General features: G+C 37.3%; 1 protein-coding gene across 14 annotated transcripts in view; it reads left to right on the top strand.

Annotated features, from left to right (window-relative positions):
- Positions 1-17,678, top strand: part of GPATCH8 (G-patch domain containing 8) — a 102,228-nt gene that overhangs the window by 77,878 nt on the left and 6,672 nt on the right. For 7 of the 14 annotated variants that reach the window (XM_070483352.1, XM_070483357.1, XM_070483355.1 and 4 more), the window contains 4 exons: positions 1,990-2,133; positions 5,307-5,343; positions 14,064-14,113; positions 15,270-15,400. In XM_070483352.1, the coding sequence (XP_070339453.1) occupies positions 1,990-2,133; positions 5,307-5,343; positions 14,064-14,113; positions 15,270-15,400 (362 nt within the window). The remainder of the gene's footprint in view (positions 1-1,989; positions 2,134-5,306; positions 5,344-14,063; positions 14,114-15,269; positions 15,401-17,678) is intronic. The other 7 variants (XM_014849368.3, XM_070483360.1, XM_070483361.1 and 4 more) reach the window with 3 other exon arrangements.

The following is a 17,678-nucleotide window of genomic DNA, read 5'->3' as shown; positions in this document are numbered from 1 at the left end:
GCGCGAGAACTCAACCAATTGGCCACAAGGCCAGCCCTGGGTAGTTTAATGATTTTGTCTTCTTTGGTCCCTTATAGTTTCACTGAAATGTGTCTAGGTGCATATTTTGATTTAGCGTTTGTGGTATACTTTGTGCTTCCTGCATCTTGGACTCATGTCTTTCATCAGTTCATAAAAATTCTCAGCCATTGTACCTTCAAATATTTTGTTCTTATCTATACTCTCTATTCTCTTTTTCTGGGATTCCAGTTATACAATACAAGTGTTATTCTTACTCTATTCTATATGACTCCTAACTTATTTTTCATATTATCTGTTTCTTTATCTCTGTGCAACATTCTAAGTAAGTTCAGTCTCTTTTCCGGTTATCTTTTTTTTAGTTGATGCATAGTTCACACACCATAAAATTCACCCTTTTAAAAGTTTACAGTTCAGTGGTTCTTAGTATAGTCCACAAGGTTGTGCAACCGTTGCTATGATCTAATTCCAGAACATTTTTACCACTCTGCTACATCTTTTTTGAATTGTATCTAGGCTTTTTTTTAGCCCATTTCCTAAGTAGTTGATGAATTTTTCTGTTTATTTTTTACACTTATGTTTTTCAATTGTAAAAGTCTCATTTGGTTCTTTCTGCAGTCTGCATAAGTTTTTTCTTTTTTCTCCCAAAGCCCCCCAGTACATAGTTGTATATTTTTAGTTGTGGATCCTTCTAGTTGTGGCATGTAGGATGCCGCCTCAGCATGGCTTGATGAGTGGTGCCATGTCCGCGCCCAGGATTCAAACTGGCGAAACCCTGGGCCACCGAAGCAGAGTGCTGGAACTTAACCACTCGGCCATGGGGCCGGCCCCCAGGTTTTTTTTTTTTTTTTATATATATATAGTGTTTTATGTTTGCTCATTTTTGTAATTCCATTTTATATTTTAAATGTTTTATAGTTACTTTATATTCTGTAGCATAGTATTTCAGTATTTGAGATCTTGGGGGCCTAAATCTATTGCTTATTTCCTGTGACTCTCGCTTGTGATAGATTTATTTCCTTCTGTGTGTGTAGTAATCTTTGATTGTAACACATATTTTGTTGATGTTAATCTAGGAAAAATTTTAGAGTCAAAATTGATCATGTCTTCTGAGAGTATTTTTGATTTCTTCTGCTAATTTAAGACTTAGAGGGGCTGGCCCCGTGGCCAAGTGGTTAAGTTTGAGCGCTCCACTGCAGGCAACCCAGTGTTTCATCGGTTCAAATCCTGGTCGTGGACATGGCACCACTGATCGAGCCACGTTGAGGCTGCGTCCCACATGCCGCAACTAGAAGGACCCACAGCTAAGAATATACAGCTATATACCGGGAGGCTTTGGGGAGAAAAAGGAAAAAAATAAAATCTTAAAAAAAAGACATAGAGATCCTGGGATTTTCCAGCCCACTTTAAGGTTCTTTTGCTTATTAGTGAGGCTTCTCAGGTTTAGCTCCCTCACCTTACTCAATCCCCAAGCTCCAGTGACATCCACATGTCCTAAGGAGAGCCCTTGCCCATCACAGCTCTGATTTCAGTTTCAGATCATAGTTGTATTTTTTGGTTTGGTTTGGTTTGGTTTTATCTTTTCCTGTTGTCCTTCTTGGGGATTTACTTTTCTTTCTGTGGTTCCTGCAATGCAGTAAAAATTGTATTTTATGTGTGTGGTTGGTTGGGGATTTTTTTTGGCCAGGGATAGGAGTAGGGGGTGACACAGTATCTAGTTCATCATACCGCCAAAAGGGAAAGTAAAGTTAAACTCTTTTTGAACATTTATTATTTGAAGACAGCTGATAATACAACCACACATAAATTACCCCACCAAATTGCCACTTGTGTTTCATCCAGCTTTTACTGGTACCACTAAATGTTACGAGAAACCCTTTTTTTCTCTCTTCAGGTAAGACTACTTCTTTATAACATTCACTTAAAATTATACCAAGATCATTTTTTGTTTGTATTTTGTGGTTCTCACAGGATTATGTTGACAAAGAGAAGGCAATTGCCAAAGCGTTGGAAGACCTCAGAGCCAACTTTTACTGTGAACTCTGTGATAAGCAATATCAGAAACATCAGGAATTTGATAACCATATCAACTCCTATGATCATGCACACAAACAGGTGAGGAATAGTTACTTGCTAACAAAGAAAAAGATACTTTATTTGTTGTTGTAACTATGGAATTTTATGAGTGTATCCAAAAAACTTGGTGTCTGTGGTTTCTTGTATCTCCCAGTCTTTATCTGAGGTCATCTGACTGCCTTATTTTTTTGCAGTGACGGAAGTCCTGACATAGACCTACCCCTTCCAATATTTTATGTAGAGTGAAGAAATTGTAAGCTTCATAAATCTTACATAAAGTTTTTGGCTTTGAGTGGTTTCTTAATTTGTATTTAATTTGGTGATTCAACTGAGGATCACTGCGAGCTTTGTTTCCCTTTCTCCCTCTTCCTGAAAATTTTAGACTTTAACAGTTGTCCCAGACTGTGGTCGTTTCATCTTCTGTGTAGAAGATCATGCTTTATTGGCTGCTATTTCCTGTTAGTAAGGCATTTTGTTATTCGGTATACCTTGGAAGGTAGATAAATCTTGAGAAGGAAAAGAAAAGTAGAAGCTGTCTTAACTTTAACAAAAAACTCTGATGCTGTATTTGAAGAGCTTGCTGAAAAATGAATTCTGCTTTCTTTGCAGTCTTTTTTTCCTTCATTATTTAGAGAAGAAACTTGTACCTAACTAGTTACTGGTGTAAAGAAGGCGGCAATAATTCCCCTCGGGGATTTTAGAAGGAAATGAATCTTTAAATCTATACAACAGTTCTGGCTTATTAAGGAATTTTGAGCCATTTGATCTTCTGTGACTTTAGCAGAATTTGCTAGGTTTTTGGCGGTACAATAATTGCTTTGTTAAACTGATAAGATGTATGAGCATTGCTGGATTGTTCACCTAAGATGGACCTGTTGAACCAACTTTTTTTGGCTTTGTCTTCCAACCAACCATAAGAATTTCAGTGCACAGGGGCTGGCCCGGTAGCGCAGCGGTTAAGTGTGCACGTTCCCACTCTGGCGGCCCCGGGTTCGCCAGTTCGGATCCCAGTTCTGGACGTGGCACCACTTGGCAAAGCCATGCTGTGGTAGGCGTCCCACATATAAAGTAGAGGAGGATTGGCAGCAGTTAGCTCAGGGCTGATCTTCCTCACAAAAGAGAATTTCAGTGCCCAGGTAAAAGGCAAGCTTTGACTAAGTTTTACTAGCCCAGGGGTAGTTTGTAAGCTGGCTGTGGTGTTATACTTTTTGCAATAGTCTCTTCCATATTTAACAACATCTAACCAATTTAAGATTCTTCCACTGATAGAATTGTATTCAAGACAGCTTTTCAACTTTTTATACACCTTTGGACATTGTTTTAATATATTGTCAGCTCTGCTTGATTTGAAGAAGAGAAATTTAGAGAGCATATATATGGACAAGATATATTGGCAGTTACTTCTTCAAAGAATCATCTGTGAAGAAAGAAGAATGCAGCAGCAAATATTGCTTATCCAGTAACTTTTTTCAGCTTTTAAGTATATATATAATTCAGATTTGGGGGTTATTTTTTATGGAATTAACAAAAACATTTAGCATCTAAATACATAGCCGCCTTTTTGGGCTCTTAAGAATTTTTTCAGTTAACAATTGTCTGTGATATGGGGCTGGCCAGTGGCGCAGTGGTTAAGTTTGCACCTTCTGCTTTGGCGGCCTGGGGTTTGCCAGTTTGGATCCCGGTTGTGGACATGGCACCACTTGGCAAAGCCATGCTGTGGTAGGCATCCCACATATAAAGTAGAGGAAGATGGGCACAGATGTTAGCTCAGGGCCAGTCTTCCTCAGCAAAAAAAAAAAAAAAAAAAGAGGATTGGCAGCAGTTAGCTCAGGGCTAATCTTCCTCAAAAAAAAAAAAAAAGAATTGTCTGTGATAAATTAAAAGACTCTGGAAGAAATGTTAGGCACCAGAAGAGCATTTAGAAAGGTTACATTTTTAATTGATGAGAAATCTCTTGAGTAAAGTTTCAATTAGAAAAAAATAAACCAGGAAAAGTGTGATTCAAACTTGAATAATATATAGGCTTGCTTTTTAAGGGGAATAAATAAGATTTACAAATTAAATGAGGAAAAATACAGAACTAATAAAATTCACATTGACAACATTAATGTGATGGATGATAATATTTTAATGTTGCTTTCAACTTGAGAGTAGTAGAAATTGTTACAGTTACGGTTCATTTGAATTTGACATGTTTATTCTCCTGTGCACCTTGTGTTGACTCAGTTCTCTCACCACTTTTCTCTATTGCAGTGGTTCTCCACTAGGGGAGATTTTTGTCTCCCAGGCGACACTTGGCAGTGTATGGAGACATTTTTAATTATCAGAACTAGGTGAATGATGCTACTGGCATCTAGTGGGTAGAAGCCAAGGGTGCTGCTAAATAAACATCCTACAATGCTCAAGAAAGCTCCTTGCAACAAAAAATTACCTGGCCCCAAATGTCAGTCAGTAATGCTGAGGTTAAGAAACCCTCTTCTGTTAGAACTACTGAAAAGTTTTCGAATACATATGGTATTGTGACACCATTTGGCCTTTGTTTGGTTACCAAGAAATCACTATCATTCAAGTCCTTAGTTATGTTGTAAACATTTATAAAGTGCTGATCTAGATGATTCCACATATTCGTTTATTACTCTTTTTTAGATTATCATCAAAATGAAAGTACAGAATTAAGGATTTCTTATAGAAAACACATGGATTACCTTATCCGTTAATATAGAAAGTATCTGTGATCCCTAGTCTGGGGATCCCTAGTCTCAGCTGGTATGATTAATGAATGCTTGCGAACTTACTCTTCACCTTCATCAAAAGCCCGTGTTAGGTGTTGAAAAAAGAACAGATATAGTATGAATTTTTATTTTGTTTGTTTTTGGTTGAGTGCTCTTTATTTTGTTGAAATGTAGCCTTTTTCATCTTTCTTTATACAACTCTCATAATGCAAATAGTAGAATCTTGAGACAGAATGCTATAAATATATAAACAAAAAAGTGCACAGTACTAAATTTTTTATAGTTTTACTCTTCCCTACACTTAGAATTTATAAGAAGCCTTTAATTGACCTTGGTACAACACAGCTAAATAATCCCTAAGAAGAGGTAGGTCCTATTTTTCATTCCTCTTTGATGGACATGAACGTACCATACAAGTGGACCTACCATTTTCCAAATTTATGCTCTAAAATCATAAAGACACCCTGTCTTGTCTTCCAGGAAGGCACACAGGATTATTATGAATCTGAGATAATAGGTAAGTACATTCAACCATGTATTAGTAATCCCTGGTTTGCATCTTCCATCAAATTTTCACCATTTAAATTTTTCAGAGAAATAATCTATTATGTTAGTAGTAAGCTACTAGTATAGGCAGGATCCTGAACATGCCCTTATCTTTATTAAGTGCAAATAACCTCTCAAAAAGAAGCTACGTGGTCACCCTCATTTGTGGCGATTGGTGGGGGGCGGGGGGCTGTTATGTGCCTTTTACTATTCACTAGTTTTTCTCAAATTTTCTAAGATATTTTGTGAAGAAAGTTACTAATACACAGATATTAACAGATACCGTTAACTCACAGGTTGATCTTCAAAGATTAAAAAGCTAATTAGACATTTTAGCTCTTTTCAGCAATTTAACCTTTGTTTTTTGAAGTAATAATTTCAATACATTTTGAGATCTCCAAGGATAGGCTTTCATTCCTCAAGACATAACCCAGTCTATGATTCTTCTTTATGTGTTAGGTCTTATATGCCTGAGTGCTCAGTAAACATTAGTGTCCATCTTCTCCTACCTTTGTTGGCTTAGTTATAAGTTAAACTTGACTTTGAAACTAAACATTTTTCCATCTCTCCCTCCTTGCCTCTAATTATTTTGTGTATCTTTTTTTAAAAAAACATGTCCACTAATAGATATGACAATGGAAATCATTTTCTTTGGCTTTTCACAAGGCCTAAAATTCAAACTGCAAGACATTCTCTTTCCCAGAGGTAAATTTGTAGCAGCACAATAATAGTGCCATATTTTAACACTTGTGGGTTTTTTTTTTTTCTTTCTCAGTTCCTTGTTACCCACTCAGGATTCTTCCAGTCTTACTTTCTTTTATTTGTGCCACTAAACGTCCCTCCTCACTAGCCTCCAGAATATAAACCAGAGACCACAAGTTGTCACACAGATGTATTTTGTCTGACCTTTGTGGTGTTAGTTTTTTTCCCTTTTCATTTCAGTTTGTTCTCAATTTTTAAAAATGGGATTTTATATAACTTAGGCTTTGTCTTACCTTCAAAAATTGAAATATCTAAGAACATTGGGCCTACATTTCAACATAACAGTTAGCTAAAGCTGAATAGTTGCTCACTCTTTAGAAAGGCATGCTCGCTCTCCAATTAGCTGTGGTTGCCACTTCATCTTTTCTCTTACATCAACCTGTGTGATTTGTTACCTACCAAATACCTCTAAACATTTGAGCCTATATATACCTTTCCCTCTTCTCAACACAGGCTCCCACTGGTTCCCATTGACACTGGGGAAGTAGCATATTATAAAACTGCCTTCTTATTCCTCCTTAGTGCTGGGTCCAACTTCCTTGCCATTTCAGAACCATCTGTGGTAGTCTGATCCAATTATCAAAATCTAATACTGTAAAGCAGCTTTGAGAAATTCCTATAACTTGTAGAAAGAATAAATATGTTGGGCAGAGGAAAGAATGCTTTCAGTCTTTCTCTTCTTTCTGCTAAAATAGCTTCAGTATGAAAACCTCTGTACTTCTTTACATTTTTTGAAAAGACTGGTCTCATTTAATACTAATGTCTGTTTCAGGTGTAAAAGTATGGTTTCCTGAGCTTTAAATAGCTGAGCTAAAACAGATTAAGCCTGTAGCAGCCATTAGTGACCTCTCTATTCTAAATTGTACGGAATAGAATCTGTTACTACATAATTTAGTTAGTTTTGTCTAAACTGTTAGAATTGGTTTTTGACAGCGTTGCTTACTCTTAGTTGACTGTTTCAGTACCCAGTAATGTATGTTATCAAGGAATAGAAATTTACAGTTTTCCTCATTACTCAAAAATGAAATAGGTTCTGAATCGAAGTATTTTCTGAGAAATTCCTTGGTGTTGGAAGGAATGATCATTTTTGCACTTCACATGGACTTCATTCAAGTTTGAAGTGGTTGCTTTTCACTTGAAGTTTCACTGTTTTACTGATTGGATTTTTGCCTCTCAAGATATTTTACTGCATTTGACCCTCTGTATGCTTGGCACATATGGCATCAGTACAGTAAGCACATCAAAACCAATTGGACCTCTGGCAAACCACTTCAGATTTGAAGAAATGGAGACTGGGTTCCTTTTTTGGTGCTACTTGGATAATCATTCAGGGTCGGAGGAATGCAGGAACTAAATAAAAGAGGTAAGATGAGAGAAGATAATTCTAGAGTTAAATAAAAAGAAAATGATACTTCTAAGAAGTGAAACCAGTAAGATCAGACACTAGTGAAGATATTCCATAGGTACTCCGTATTTTGGGTGTTTATGTTTATCCTTAGAAAACTATAAATTGATTATTGTAAAGATGTGAAATAGGTTAGGAAAATCATAAAGTACTTATGAATCCCAAAGCTTCATAAATGTTGACTTAAACAGCACAATTCACTTCACAGTTCACAATTCACTTCTGAAGAGATCATACTTTGAGAAGCAAAGCAAGTGTAAAGAAAGAAATGTGTCTCAGAACTTGAGCATATTGTAGTTTTATTTTAATAACTTGTAGCAGATGAAAATTTTAGATTCAGTGGTACTTTGTACCACTATGGGTGCTATGTCTTTGGAACCATTTTGCTTAATAAGAGAATTGACATCATTTGGCCAGTCTTCCGAAAATTGAGCATGTTTTGAGCGTTTTTACCTGTTAAATCTTAGGAACTCACCACCTCTGCTTTCGTTGGGAGTAGACTTCTTCTTACACCCAGCTATTACAACCTTGTTAACCTTGGGAAACTGCATCTGATTAGAGACGCTGTCTGCCTTTGTGAGCAGAGGTCACCCTAAACAGGCTCTTTGGGAGCTAAGGTTGCTGGTAAACCCTGTATTATCTTATTATGTATTTCTAACCCTGTTCTTCATTTTGGCACACAATTGCAATATGAATAAAAATGATTCTACCTTACTTACGTTCTGTAGTTTTCAACTTTTTTTCCTGCCACTGTACACTTAAATTCATCACAGTGGGATGTGCTGTGGTGGAGATTCTGGGATGAGGCTCTATGTTCTATTGTAGTCTGAAAAGTTAAAGCAGCCTGAGGAATAATGATAAGGTTGCAAGTGACAGTGCTGAAAAGAGAGCTCTGAACTGGGATGTTGCTCTTCCGTTCATTTTGGGCCTAATCAGCTCTTTAGAATTACGCTTCTTCAGATTTTACATAGAGGACAAATCTTTGCCTCCAGATATGATCTGGAGGCCTATGTAGATATGCTTAAAACTCGTTGTCCACAAAACCACAATGGCATACCATTTCACACCCACTCAGATGGCTAAAATAAAAAAGACACAATAATGAGTGTTGGAGAGGATATGGAGAAATTGGAACTCTCCTACATTGCTAATGGGATTGGAAAATGGTGCAACACCTCTGGAAAATACTTTGACAGTTCCTCAAAATGTTAAATAGAGAGTTAACATATGACTTGTATATACCCAATGAATATATGAATAAATGAATATATATGTCCACACAAAAACTTGTGTAAGATTGTTCATAGCAACATTATTCACAGTAGCCAAAAAGTGGAAACAACCCAAATATCTATTAACTGATGAATGGATAACAAATGTGGTATATCCATATAATGGGAGTATTATTCAGCAATAAAAAGGAATGACTTACTGGTGAATACAACATGCAGACCTTGAATATGTTATACTAAGTGAAAGAGACCAGTCACGAAAGAGCCTCATATTGTTTGGTTTTATTTATATGAAAAGTCTAGAATAAGCAAATCTATAGAGAATATGGATTAGATTTCCAGGGACTGAGTGGAAAGGGAGAGTGGGGAGTGACTGCAAAGGGGTATGGGGTTTCTTTGGGGGGGTAATGGAAATGTTCTAAAATTAGATAGTGGTGATGGTTGCACAACTCTGAGAATGTACCAAACCCACTAAATTTTACACTTTAAATGTGTGAATTTTATGGTATGTGAATTATATATCAATAAAATTCTGTTAAAAACCTCATTGTCCATCTTAAATTTTGGTGGTGGCGATGGTGACCTTATACACACATGTACGTGTGTGTTTGTGTGTTTGTGTGTGTGAAAAATACCTTAAAGCAGGCACACTGGTGCCGTAGAGAAGATACCATACTTGTAAGGCTTTTTGGTGAGTTCCTGAACATGACAAAGCAAGTGTTACATAGTGATTTTTATGACAAGTTAATTTGATATTCGTCACATAATATTAATAGTCATTGTATTGCGAAATAATTGGGCATAAATTCTAAGTGTTGTCATAAATGACTAATTAGTACTTCACTAACCCAGCAAAGAGAATGTATACTTTTCCTTTTTCCTGGTTTTTTCAGTATCTGTAATCAGCATTAGTATTTGGTTTTCTGTTACCAAACATTTGGTTTTCTCTGTTAGTAAATAAAACTCATTTTTATCACTTGCTGATATGCATGTGCTAAAAGAAAGAATTTACGTCTAATGTCCAGTAACTTGGATTTCCTTAACCATTCAACTATGATCTTCCTTCCCTGAATAGTTTAATGCTGAGGCTTTCTGTGTTCTCTCCTGGTCTTTTCCCTCTCTCACCAAATGGTGATGTCCTGGATAGTCTGATCCAGAAGCATCAAGCACTGAGACTTGACTTGGGGTAGCCTGGCCAAGCAACAACTATGGCATGATTATTCCAGTTTGAGAGGGAAGGGGAGATCCACATCAGTGTTGTGTCATGAGAGAGAGACAGGAAACAGTGGGGAGAAGAGGCCATGGACTGGGGGTATGCAGGGTTGTTGACATAGAGGAAAAGGGACTTTTCCTCTCTCTCTATATATATTAAGGTTGAGGTTCGAGAAAGGACGTGTTATGCTTAGCCAGAAAGAGAGATTGAGGGGCAAGCAACCACCCGTTCTTTACTGTTTCCCATTTCTGTTTGTAACCAACAGATAACACACAAAAGTGTGTGTATGTGTTTCCTGTCCCAACAATTCATTTGAAAACTGAAACCAGTTTGATGAATGTTTATTGAGCATCTCTTTTGTACCATAGACAACGAAGTTCGCATTGCAGGGTTACAAAGGAAGACTAAGCTTCAGTCCCTGTTCTGGGGAGTGGGGTTGCTATCTGATGAGAGAAAGAAACCATGGATAATCTTTTCACCCTAAAGAGACAAAAACACGTTTTCTCTTTAGAGTTGAGTAAACATTAGAACGTAGGATTTTTGGTGGCAATAGGAAATATTCTCTGCCTTAAACTCTGCTGACCTTCTCACGCCTGAAATTCCCTTCACATGGGAACAGTGGTTTTTATTAAGTTGAGATAATAGATTCAAAATACTTAGAGAGTGTTAAAATACTTAGAAAGATAATAATCAGATTTATTCCTGGTATAGTATACTCAAATATAAACTTCTAGCATCAAATTTTGGTTTTTTGTTTTGATAGAAAGGAGTAAAAGATACAAAAAATATTTTATTAGACTCAGACCCTTGTTTTTTGTTGTTAGGGAAAACTATGTGCAGAAATATCTTTGTCTCATTTATTCCCAGCTTAAACAGTTCAGCAGGAATGAGGCCACTCCTTGTTATTGACACTCCACATTATTGATAATGTGGGCAAATTTATCACCCACATTAAAAACTTCGTAAGATTTACCACATTCTCATCTCCCTGGTTTAATTTGTTCTGAGGATAGTGGAGCAGGAGTTTGTGTCTGGAGTAGACATTTTTCTGCCAACTCAGTGCTGTTTAGCTGTGTTTTAAGAACTAGAATGTCATTTACATTTGAAATGGTCTTTAGGCCAAAGAGCATAATTATGTGGATAGGTATTTCAAGCACTGGATTCTTTGTTAAGGTCTTCCCTCTACTGCTCTTTTGGGAGACTTTGATGGAAACCTCAGCTACCATGTGATTGAGAGTCAATGAGAAATGTTCATTCTGTTGTGTTCTGTGCCACAAATGTATACTTTTTTCGAAACATGCTATTGGTTTTTCAGGCAAACAGGATCTTCAAACCTTTTCATTTTGAATTGGATTCAATAGTGAATCAAATATTTTCCAGCTAAAAATATGTTATGTGGCTTAAATTTTTATTAATAAGCATTAATAGTTCAACAGATAAGCAAATTTATTAGCAACTCTTCAGAAAGGATACTTTATAATTTTTGGAAATAAGGACATAGGGGCTGGCCTGGTGGCTCAGCAGTTAAGTAGGCACGTTCAGCTTCGGCTGCCCGGGGTTCACCGGTTCGGATACCGGATAAGGACATGGCACCACTTGGCAAGCCATGCTGTGATAGGCGTCCTACATATAAAGTAGAGGAAGATGGGCATGGATGTTAGCTCAGGACCAGTCCTCCTTGGCAAAAAGAGGAGGATTGGCAGCAGTTAGCTCAGGGCTAATCTTCCTCAAAAAAAAAAAAAATAGAAATAAGGACATAGCAGCTTTGGAGTCAGCCTAAATGATTATGTATCCATTCGGATTAGATTGTGTGTCCCAGTTTGCAGTCTAATTTGAATTTTTGTGTATGATATGGGATTTGCTCAGGCTTGGAAACGAGTTTTTGGACTGGTGACACATCTCTAATTTTTGGTCTCCTTACATGAGCTGATAGGCAGGTATGTTGCTCCTCTAGTCTCACCTTGAAGTTGTCTAAAGTTGTGTTCCTCTTTAGAGTTTAAAAGGAAAGTAAAAGTATGGGTCACAGAGAGAATTTCACATGGCCATTCAATGGTAAATGAGCCAGGGTTGTAGCCTTTAGGAGTAAAATAGGCAACTTTAGAAAACCTGACTCTGAAATAGGGCCTTGTACCTTTATAAAAATTACTTTTAGATAGGAAATTCAGAACTTTCTGGTCTGTATCTTTTTTGCCGTTTGGCCCAATTGTGTCTAGAAGTAAGGGGCTTGCGTAAAATTTTAGTTCTTTTGATTTGCTAAAGAATGAGACTTCCTTACTATATGAGAGTAATAGGTAGGAAAACCATATTCTGTAACTTGAATATGTATCTAGTAGAGATAAGAAAATATTTCATGTCAAACTTTCCTACAAATGGTAAAAAACTTATTTGGGGAAAAATCAAGGATCCAGTGTTTAAGCCAAATTATTCACCAGTCATTTACCAGGTACCTTCTTCAGACTTAGTACTGCTCCATGGGCTGCGAGGTTGATTATAAAGATAAGCCATAGTCCCTGCCCCAAATAAAGGGGAGGGCAGTACTGAACAGTTTTGACATACTCAGTGCTTTATATTTATTTTGACGCTTAGCCTCATAAATCTGTTGCTTGGTTACGCTCTTTTTCTGATGAGGAAACTGGAGCTTAAACAAGTGAAACCATTTGGCTAGTAATTAACGGATTCAAACCCAAGTCTTTCTTACTCTGAAACGTTACACATACTGCCTTTCTGAAAGACAGGAACAGGTACAGTCAGAGGAAAATATGGTGTTTAGTAGATGAGTGCTATGATGAAGTGCAACACAGTTCAGAAAGAGGAAAAATCCTGTCTTATGAGGGATCAGTAGAGACTTTGTGAGGGGAATTTAGTTTGACCTTGAGTAGAAAGGAGAGACTTGGAGTTAAAAATTCATTTTTATCATCAGAATGCCTTCCTTTGAGACCTAAGGTATACATTTTGGGTTTGGGAAAGTTGTCAAGCCCTGTTCTCTAATGTTTGTTTTAGAATTCTGGGGTTCCCAAATCAGGTTTTGGGACCCCTAGACGTGACTATAGAGTTTATAAAGGTGATACAGGCGTGTGTGCTACACCCTATATAGTACTGGGATAGCTTTGCCTAGAAGGGGCTGCGATTTTGATTTGTTTGATTGACGTCAGCCCATTTTCTTCCCTCTCTACCTTTGATTACATTTGGAATTAAATTAGGAATTTAAGATAGAGTGTCTTCAGGACGATGTGGACATAGTCCTAGCCCTTCAACTTCAAGGTTGCACCGAGTGGCTGCAGAGTGATTGGAAAGCCTAGTCTCTGACTTAGCCGGAAGACTCCAGACTTCGATAAAACGCTCATTCTTTTGACAATGTCCTGTTGTTTGGGAAGTAACCCCTAACAGTGATGAAATATTTGTAAGATTGAAGGAAATGACAGGGCACAGGGAGATTCTCCAGGGTTATGGGGTAGCTAGAAAGAAGACACAGGTATGAGAAAAACATGTTCTATAAATCTTGGATAGAGAGCCTGGTGTTTGGGGTAGGAAAAAACTAGGTTTGTGGCCTAAAATAATTATATAATAGGCCTGACAGGCTCTTTCTCTCTGCTCCATTCTCGGAAGGAGTAAATTGGAATTCATATTTATTTAAAATAATTGATCCTCCATCTTGCAGTGGTTTTTACAAAATCTTAATTCTGGGCAGCCAGCCTCAGTAAAACAATTTTGCCAGCTGTTGGTTACTTGAACGTCCCCAAAATAAAGGTAACTCAAAATAAGACTTGACTGCTTTTAGACTACAGTGGTCTTTCCTAAACTTCTCTAAGCAGTTTTCCTGAAGAAATGCAGATAGTTCCATTTGCCTGGGAGGGCTTATTACCATGTCAGTCTGTGTGTATGTACACATATGTGTGTTGTACAGATGCTTCCCTTTTCCCCAACCCTTTTAGAGTTGATGGCTTTGTCCCTGATTGTTCAGTATAATAGTTTGCAGATTCACTAAGAGAGCTTGTGTAGTAATGCTTGCTTTATTTTTTTTTTCTCTTTCACTCTTGTTTTATTTTTACTTTTTTTTCTTTGTGATGTGACATTTTCAGCTGATGTATTGAAAGCAAATCCTTCTAATTTGGGAGCCCAGATCACAAGAGTGAGTTTTTCTACTAGTGTCTTTAGCTGTATATCTTTTTTTGTGTGTGTCTTTCCACCCTTTTCCCCTCCCAATTCAAAAATATTTAAAACACATTTCATAAATACTAGATAAGAAAATTCCTCTGTCTGTTGAACATCATGCCTTTCCACAAAGCAATGTCCACTTTATATTGGGTCAAATCTCTTTTCCCAAAGCTGTTGTAAAAGCATAGGTTAATGTATATGTTTTGTTTTGTTTGTTTTTTATGTTATCTAGTGTGTTGAAAATAATTTTAATTCTCTCTTCATTGCAGATAGCTATTGTCTGGACTCTGTCACCAGTGTGTCATAGCACTGTTCTTTTTTGGTTGTTATTTTGTTGTTTTAAGGGAAATTATATAGTAACTTCTGAGAATAAAATACTTGTTCTTTTATCAGGATTTAAAGTAATAAATTCTTTGACTTATCTCTATTCTCCCTCCTCATCCCCTGGATGTTCCTAATCAGGGCCATGAAAGATGAAAAGCTACACATATTACTCTCTAATTTCAGCAGACTGACCAGATGAAAGTGGTCAGACTGGTAAGCTCTGAACATTCTGGCATTTGAAGACGGTTTGTTTGATAGTTACAGGAAAACTGTTCATGCTGAAAAGAAATAATAGCACCTATTTATGGTGAAATAAAAGTATGCTTTCTATTTGTTAGTTCTGATTCAAATAACCCCCCCATGTAAGCTGTACATTGCTTTTTAAGATCTTAAACCTGGGTAATTTTCTGTACTAGCTTAACCCCTTTCTGTTTCTTTGGCTTATGTTATTACAATTTATCTCATGTTCTGTTTGTCTAGTTTTGCATCCTGGAAGAGCAGGTGATTAAATAGTCCCTTTTCTTTCCTCCTAATGTTCTAAAATTTGCTTGTTGCTTCTGAAATAATTTAATTTTGCCCGATAAAGCAAATGGTATGCTGTCCTAATTAGAAATGCAGATACTCCAAGTGTTTTACCCAGAGTAATCAGCCACTGTGTTTTCAGTTACCATAAGAGTATAACGATGTATTCTGCACTAGTACTATATAACCATTGATTGAGCATAAATATTCTAAAAGCCTTGCTTTCAGGATCCCCAAGTTATTCTAAATCACCCACCCTTTCTTTCCTTCTTTTGTTACCCCAGCGATTGAAAGATCTCAAGCAGAGAGAGTTTGCTCGAAATGTCTCTTCAAGATCTCGCAAGGATGAGAAGAAACAGGAAAAAGCCCTTCGACGGCTCCATGAATTGGCAGAGCAAAGAAAACAAGCCGAATGGTGAGGATATTTTCTCTCAGAGGGTTCTACAGATAATTATAATCCTTAAGATTTAAGATTTGGGCCAGCCCAGTGGCACAGCAGTTAAGATCACACGTTCTGCTTCAGTGGCCCAGGGTTCGCCAGTCAGATCCTGGGTACAGACCTTTGCACCGCTTGTCAAACCATGCTGTGGCAGGCATCCTACATATGAAGTAGAGGAAGATTGGCATAGAGGTTAGCTCAGGGCCAATCTTCCTCAGCAAAAAGAGGAGGATTGGCAGTGGATGTTAGCTCAGGGCTAATCTTCCTCAAAAAAAAAAAATTTAAGAGTATAATTTAAGATTTAAATTAAGATTTAAGAACGATGGTCCTTAAGTTTTTAGTAGAGCCTTCCTTCTTTCAGACTAAAGCATATCTGTACTTAGAGTATAATATACTGATTAAGAATGTGCACTCTGGGGGCCAGCCCCATGGTGTAATGGTTAAATTTGGTGCACTCTGCTTTGGTGACCCAGGCTCACAGATTTGGATCCCAGGCATGGACCCATACCACTTGTCAGCCATGCTGTGGTGGCAACCCACGTAGAAAGTAGAGGAAAATTTTTGGCACAGATGTTAGCTCAGGGCTAATCTTCCTCAGCAAAAAACAAAAATGTATCCTACTATCTGTATCACCTTAGTTATGTAAGCTCTGTGCCTCAGTTTCCTTATCTGTAAGATGGAGATGATAATTTACTTCTTACAGTTGTTGTGAGGAATGATTATTATATCAAAAGTGCTTATAAAAGTGCCTAGCACATAGAAGATTAGAAGATGCTTAATAGAGCAATAAATTATGCAAGTACTATTATTGTTCCCATTCTCCAACATTCTTCTTATGTAGAAAAGCACATTTTACAATATTCTATTTTATAGCTCAAGAATTAATAGGGCACAGATTCACATGTTTTAACTGCCTTTTAAGTAGTAAACACTAAAATCTAGAGAATTCTATCCATTTATTTCTCTGCAGGTTCCTGCCTTCTTATGTTTCTTCATGGTTCTTGATTATCAATTTGGGGTGGGTATTTAGCCTTAGGTGGAATTTACCCCACCTAGGACAGCTAGACTTTGGGGACCCAGTCTTCGAGCATCTGAGGATTCATGAAGTATGTGCCTCAGTCAGAAACACCTAGGCCTCCATGTTTGTTTCTAACGGCTGGCCAGGACCAAAGGAAGAAACTGGTTACGGTAGAAAGAGAAACTATAGTTGTGGCTTTTAAAAGTTTACAGCCAAGTTGGGGCCAATTTTCAAGTTCCTGGACTTACTAGGTTTATTTTTGTCTCTGGTTCCTTTTTTGCTAATTTACTTCTCTTGTATTTTGGAGGAAGAAGGAAGGGAGAGAACACATAATACCGTTAAAGTTTTGAAACAGAACTAACCTACAAGCTCTAATATTGAGTTCAACTGCCTATAAACTGGTTTTGATTCCTTTGGCAGCTCTTTATGTAGTAAAGACATTCTTCTTGGGCATGTTGCAAGGGTACCTCCTTAAAAAGTATATACCAGGCCAATTTCTAGCTTAGGACATATTCTAATACATGTTTTTCTTCAGAGGTAATTTTCAGTTCTCACTTTTATAAATAAACAGTTAAAAGATAACCAAGTAATCTCTTGGGAGAATAAAAGAGGCTTTTGATCCATCATCAAGTATTTCATTGTCTTAGGAGTAATGCATGACCCTGTAGTAAGTATTATTGAAGTAACATGACGTAAGACTAAGCCAAAGATCAAAATAAATCCCCTTTTTATTCAATTTGAGAGTTTCTTTGCCACGTGGTAGGTTTCGTGACACAGCGTAAGCATCTCTTGCTATTGGAATCTGTTGGATTTTCGTCTTCCACTGGTAAGAGTTCAGATAGCAAAGGAGACCACATTTTCCAAATATATTTGGTCCCTGAGTTTTGGACAGCTAGTAGCTAGAGTTCAGATAACAAGGGCTTCATTCAAAAAGGTGTCTACTTCTCTTCAGTTCTTGAGTTTCTCTTGAGAGATACCTGTATAGTCCACACATGGTAAAACTTTCACACATGACAGGAGTTTAAAACACTGGCTTTGAGGTTCCTCAAAAGGTTCCAGTTTTCAAAGCTGAGAACGTGCTTGGTGGCATCACGATCATTATATGGAAGGCAAGAAAGTGTCACAAAACCAAAGCAAATGCTTGAGTGTGGCGCACAGGACATAGGCACAAACTCTGAGTTTCTACACAGACAGACTAACCACGGACTGCGCAGAGTCGTGCAGTAGAGAGGCATG

The sequence above is a fragment of the Equus asinus genome, chromosome 13, assembly GCF_041296235.1.
Source record: "Equus asinus isolate D_3611 breed Donkey chromosome 13, EquAss-T2T_v2, whole genome shotgun sequence".
NCBI classification, from domain to species: domain Eukaryota; kingdom Metazoa; phylum Chordata; class Mammalia; order Perissodactyla; family Equidae; genus Equus; species Equus asinus.
The sequence above is the reverse complement of the archived record's forward strand: the minus strand, read 5'-3'. Positions and strand labels throughout refer to the sequence as shown.